This window comes from Coenobita brevimanus, chromosome 65 (genome assembly GCF_032717465.1).
Source record: "Coenobita brevimanus isolate Jiangsu-jjx chromosome 65, ASM3271746v2, whole genome shotgun sequence".
NCBI classification, from domain to species: Eukaryota; Metazoa; Arthropoda; class Malacostraca; order Decapoda; family Coenobitidae; genus Coenobita; species Coenobita brevimanus.
Genome location: NC_137018.1, coordinates 45,116,805 through 45,122,804, shown reverse-complemented (window position 1 = coordinate 45,122,804; position 6,000 = coordinate 45,116,805). Strand labels below are relative to the sequence as shown.

The window sequence follows — 6,000 nt, the reverse complement described above, 5'->3', positions numbered from 1 at the left end:
AAGGTAGTCTCGCTTTCCTGATCTGGTGGCGGCAGGCAAGCTCCGGGTCATAGGGGAGGGCGGCCTGGGCGGACTTATGTCCCTGTCGTCCGGAATCAGGTCGCGCTCTATTTGCCCCTCCATAGGCCCCTTCTGGGGGTGTTGGGCTGTCCTCCGTGTGACTATACTGCATTTTACCTTTGTTGCTTTTATTTCTAATCATGAAATTATTGATGGAAATAGTACTACTTGATTACAACTTTCATTTACTAAATGTTTTCTTCACCAAAATATCTAGGTACGATCTCGACATGAGTGCTTGTGTGCTGTTGTAGTATTTTAGTGTTTAAAAGTAGTATTGAACAGTCTTAAGTGCACAGCATACCTATGTTCGATTTGCAGATAGATGTGATGCTTCAGAATTACAAAGTATTTTTACTCTTCCACTGTGTATATCTTTACAATAATTTTCAGTCCCATATTCAAGACTGTTTAAGAAATGTGGGCGGACCTTAGTTGTAAACAGGGGTGTTATTTCCCTCTCGGTGTTTCATGTTTATGGTCCTGCAGTCGATACGATGATCTCTACGGAAACTAAGCCACGGTCAGGCAGTGCCAGAGAAGGACACGTAAGTTAACCTAAGTGACCTTGCAGAAACTTGAAGGGTTATAATGAAGCTGCAGTTAGGGATGCTCCAGTTTTTGCCAACCAACAAATGTATGTTGATAGAATAACTTGTGGACAAACTGCAGGAGAGCTTCCATTAACAAATGATGAAAATTTAATGAAGGTTTTTCATCCGTAAATTCATTTATGACCTACAGATTTTTCAAAAATATCATTTCTTACTAAAGATGGTAAACATTTACTTTATTTGAAGCAGTAGAAGCACCTTACCAAATCAGTTCTTCTTCTTCTTGATAGTCTTATATTTTTCTGATAATTTCAGGGCGGTAAATGTTTCATGCAAAATCTGTTTTCTCATTGTTTTTAGCTTTCGTATGTTGCACTGTCAACTCATTTACCTGGTCAGGGTAATGGCAGAAGCACTGACCAGGCCTAAGTGTTTAACTAAACCTATCCTAACCTAGTTCAGCTGTACCTAATAATTTAATCTAACTTAACCAACCCAGCCTAACATCCAGTTGGGAAACGAAAACCACCTTTGCGCACATTGAGTAAGACAGACAATCATAGGTATTGCATAAGAAACGTGATGATGCAGTGGAAGAAATTTCAGGAGGAAAAGGTAGTTTACCATCCTGAAAACAGTCAGAAAAATACAGAAAACAAACTGGAGGAATATGAATTGAATTGGTAAGATCCTTCTACTGCTTCAAGTAAAGCATACATTTACCCCAAGAATTGTTTATTTCATTCATAGCACCCAAATTCTGCAATATTACCTGTAACTCGAGAGCATGAAGTTAGGTTTGTCGACATTGGCAGTGATGTCATACTTAGGGCAAAGGGTTGGTTTGGACCTGAAACTCATTCTGCCTCAGTTTGTTCAGATCAGGTTAAATTAAGTTAGGCTTGGTTGAATTAGGATAGATTGTTATGATAGGTTAATACAGGCAGACAATTAGTGACTGACTTTGGAGCCAAATCAACCTAAAAATTTTACTTGGTGGGCTTCCACTTGCCGTGATTTGTGTTTAGAATTGGTGGTTTTACACTTGTCAGGAAATAATTTAATATGCCGGATGGTGACCACATAACCAACCCATACATGTTCCATATGTGTCAACAAGTGGGTGAGTGGGGGGTTAGTGCCCCTCCCCGGAAAACAACCAACTAAAAAGAAACAAAATGCCTTGGACCCGGACAGACCTACAGGTGGCAACCAAGGTCTGAACAAAGGGCATGTTGAGAAGGGCTAAATGGAATGCGAGGGGTGCAAATGATGAGGTGAAAGACATTGTACAGTTGCATTAGGATGCAAAAGTGGACATACTTGGATTGACTGAGACCAAAAAGAGAGGTGAGAAAGTGAGAGTATGGATTGGGTATATGTGCGAGAGTAGGTGAGAATGAGAGGGCAAAGGAGGGTCTAGCAAAGTATTGTTGTGTGTAAGAGATCTGTCTCTGTTTATCTATAGCCAGATGCCATAATCGTGTAAGAGGTGGCATTTTGAGTTAGCTGTTTTAAGGTAAGGGGCTCTGACCCTCTGCCAACCCCCTTGTTGACACGTAGGGAGCACATATGAGTTGGTTAAATGGGTACTACCCAGCATTGTAAATGGTCTTCTGGTGTGCAGGAAACCTTTAGGCTTGTCACTCAATGCAAATCTGCCTGAAAAGAATGAAGAGTAATAAAAAGTGACAGGAAAGATGGGAGAAATAGGAAGGGAGGAGGGCAGACACAGAAAAAGAAAGATAAAGGTGAAGGAAGAAGTAGGCAGCACTACATCATTGAGTGGATGGTTGCCACCATCTACCTGGAAGGAGAATACATGTATAAGACAGTATGGATCTGTTGGTTTAAGGATTGTGTGGCTATGATTGAAAGTAGGAATACAAGCATGGGCAATTTTGTGAGTATATGCGTCGACAGAAGACCATGCAGGCAGATTGAAAGAAGAGTTCTGGGCAAATGTGGAAGCATGCAGGAAAGTTTCAGAAAGTGTTTTTGATTGGAGATACCAATTGAAAGGTAGGGAATGTGGAGTTGGATGGAGTAGTTGACGAGTGGGGAGTGCCTGCAGAAATGAATGAGAAAGATAGCGCTCTGGTGGACATATGTGTGGGAGAGGATTGGTGATAGATAATATCCCCTTTAGGCACAAAATGATCCACAGGTATACATGGCAAGTGATGAGAAGGTTGGGTGGTGAGCTGAATGAACAGAAGGCGTTGATTGATTGATTGATTGTGTAATGTGTATGGATGAGAGAATGAGAAGATTATATGCTGGATGCAAAAGCATACAGAGGTTGGGGGAGTGGACTTTTTGACCACCACTTGGTAGTGGTGAGAGCCAAGGTACAAATGCGTTGGATGAATTGGAGAGAAATGCAGACGGAAACAGTCCATACAAAGATGGTAGCAAAGTTGCAAGATGATGAAGAGAAGGCAGAATATAAGAGAGAAGTGAAGGAGCAATTGAGTAAATATTATATGGAACAGATGGGGAAGGTGGAAGGTGTGTGCAAGGTATTCACAGAAGAAGTCTGTGCAGCATGTGAGGTGGTGTGTGGGGTGAAGAGAAAACAAAAGAGGGTGCCAACAGCATAGTAGAATGAAGAGGTGAGACAAGCTGTGGCACAAAAGAAGAAAACATATAGTGAGTGGATGGGAAGCAGAGGCATGGGGAAGTTGAGAGAGGGAATAAAGAGATCTGTATAGAGAAGAGGAGAGAGGTAAAGTGATTTGTAAGTGAGAGTAAGAAAAGAGTGACTAAGGATTTTGGGAGTAATTTGAATGTAAAGTGGTGGGAATGTAAGAAAATGTTCTGGAGAGAGGTTAAGAAAGTGGAACAGGGTGATAAAGAAGGTAGCAGGGGAGTGAAAGATGTAAATGGCAACTTCCAGGTGGAGAAGGGAGAAAAATCGAGCAGATGGAGAGAACACTTTAATGTCAAATTCTTTCGTTTTCCTGTGGTTCCTCTACTCAGAACCTTATATTCTCATGGGTTCCCATTGTTGAAGGGGGAGAGGTGTAGAGGACTGCAGAACAGAGCATTTGTTACAGGAATAAACATCAGAATCAATCAAACCACATTAAAAAATAAAAGAATTAGAAAAATTTTCATTCACAAAACTCATGACTGTCAGAAACAGCAAAACTTCCCTGTAAGCTGCTGAGTATTTACTTGCAGATGTTGCTGACCGTAGTGATGGTGTTTTCAATCAATAGGTAGATGTGCGGGAGGATGAGGACCAAGGAGTTAAGTTGAATGAGATTGTGGAGTTGCTGGTGGCTGCAGGGTACTTCAGGGCACGCATAAAGGGTCTCTCTCCTTTTGATAAGGTTAGGATTCTGAGCACAGTTTTAACTGTTTATGCCTTGAAATAGTTTTATGGCAAATCTGTGATCATGACTGCTTATAATGCAGATGAAGACCTATCTCAGGTATCCAAATATGTATTAGAACCATATCTTTAAGTTTATCAGATACAATAACTTATTATTTATTTTTTTGGAACTCCATCCTGCAATGTTTCTGCACCTGCCTCGTCTTACGCTACCCCTGGACTGTCACTGTATAGTACAAATCATATACTGTAATACAGAGAGGAAAGATTTAGGAAGTGGAGAGATGGTATGGAGCACAAGGACTTAAGAGTAAATGCAGGTAAGACAAAAGTGATGATATTTAGGGTTGATGGTGGTACCGTCAAAGAAGAGGGAGAGTGGCCTTGTGCATTTTGCCACATAGACATGGGAAGTAATTCCATCTTGTGCAGTGTTTGTGATAAGTGGGTGATGTAGTGGTGTTAGAGGTAGACTGCGAGATAATGCTGATTTTATGTGTGTGGTGTGTTGGGGAGAGCAGGTGGAGATTGTCAGGCGTGAAAGGATTGAACTTGCAGGTGAGTCTCTTGAGTGTGTGGAAGGGTTTTGTTGTTTGGGAGATATGTTATGTGTTGGAGGTGGGGCTGGAGCTAGTTCTGTGGCTAGGGTGAGAGGTGGTTGGAAGAAGTTCAGGGAGCTGTTGCCTCTCCTGAGGTTGAGAGGGCTTTCCATATGTTCTAAGGGATCTTTGTATGCAGCATATGTTAGGAGTGTAAAACTGTATGGTAGTGAGACCTGGGCAATGAAGGAAGAGGATTCTCGTAGGATCAGAAGTACAGAAATGACAATGATTAGGTGGATGTGCAGTGCGCCCCTGAGTGCAAGGACTGGGGGGGGCTGGGTTATTGGTGTTGTGATCAGGAGAGGTCGATTGAGGTGGTTTGGGCATGTGGAGAAGATGGGGGTGCAGAAAGTGAGAAGCGTTAATATTTGGGTTGGGGTTGTGAGGTGTAGACCAAGAAAGACTTGGAATGAGGTCATTAAGTGTGACCTCAGGGTTAAGGGACTGAACAGAGAGGCTGCCATAGATTGAACAGCATGGAGAGCCGCCATTAAGTGACCAAGGCCAACGCATGCAAGGATGTTGGAGCCTTCAAAAATGAAACAAAATGAAACAGGAAGAAACAGGCAGCACTACATCAAGTGAGTGGATGATGGTTGCCACCACCCACCACCATACTGAAGACTTACAACATGAAATCATGTACTGTACTGAAAATTGGAACCATGTAAAGGCAACACTTGCATTCTATAAACAAATACAGTAAATACTCTATCATTTAATGATGGGCATGGTGGCTCAGTGGTAGAGCACCTGACTCAAGACCAAAGAATTGTGAGTTTGCGCTGCACATGGGTAAGTTGCCCTGCCGGGAGAGGTAGTGCACTCCTGTCACCTAGCTGGATGTAGGAGCCGTGGCTCAGTGGGTTAGAGCGCTCTGACCGAAGGGTTGAAGGTTTGAGTCCACTCAAGGGTCATTGGTAGACATCAGGAGGGACATCTGGTCATAAAGTGCTACATGCTCCAAAACCAAAGTCCTCCACCCAGGGGCAATGCCCTAGCCCTTATTGAGAAAAGGGGACATGGCATAAAACTCCCCCCCCCAAAAAAAAAAAAAAAAAAAAAAGAAAAAAAAAAAAAAAAAAACAGTACAGTAGTTCCAGTATTCTTGGTATTACACTGTTTCATTGTTCCATCAGCTCAGTTAACCCCCATCAACTTGAGTTCTTTCTTAAGTAGTATAATATCATCAGATGTTAACTAGGATTATAATGCAAAGCATGTCCTTGGATTGAAGTTCTTATCAGACTAAAGGGCCATCCTCTACTTGTGCATTCTGAGGCCCTTTTTGGTGTTGACAGATTGTTGGAGGGATGACCTGGTGTATTGAGACCTGCAACTTTGACCTGGATATCGACCTTCTCTTTCATGAGAACTTGACAATTGGACAAAAGATGTGAGTGACATTTTACTTTGCATTGTGAGAGAATGGAATGCCATG

General features: G+C 42.2%; 1 protein-coding gene across 2 annotated transcripts in view; it reads left to right on the top strand.

The window, feature by feature from the left end:
* Window positions 1-502: 502 nt before the first annotated feature.
* fidipidine (coiled-coil domain-containing protein 93) overlaps window positions 503-6,000 on the top strand; it is a 55,942-nt gene continuing 50,444 nt past the window's right edge. For both annotated transcript variants that reach the window (XM_080276600.1, XM_080276599.1), the window contains exons 1-3: window positions 503-608; window positions 3,839-3,952; window positions 5,861-5,955. In XM_080276600.1, the coding sequence (XP_080132726.1) occupies window positions 558-608; window positions 3,839-3,952; window positions 5,861-5,955 (260 nt within the window). In that variant the 5' untranslated portion in view covers window positions 503-557. The remainder of the gene's footprint in view (window positions 609-3,838; window positions 3,953-5,860; window positions 5,956-6,000) is intronic.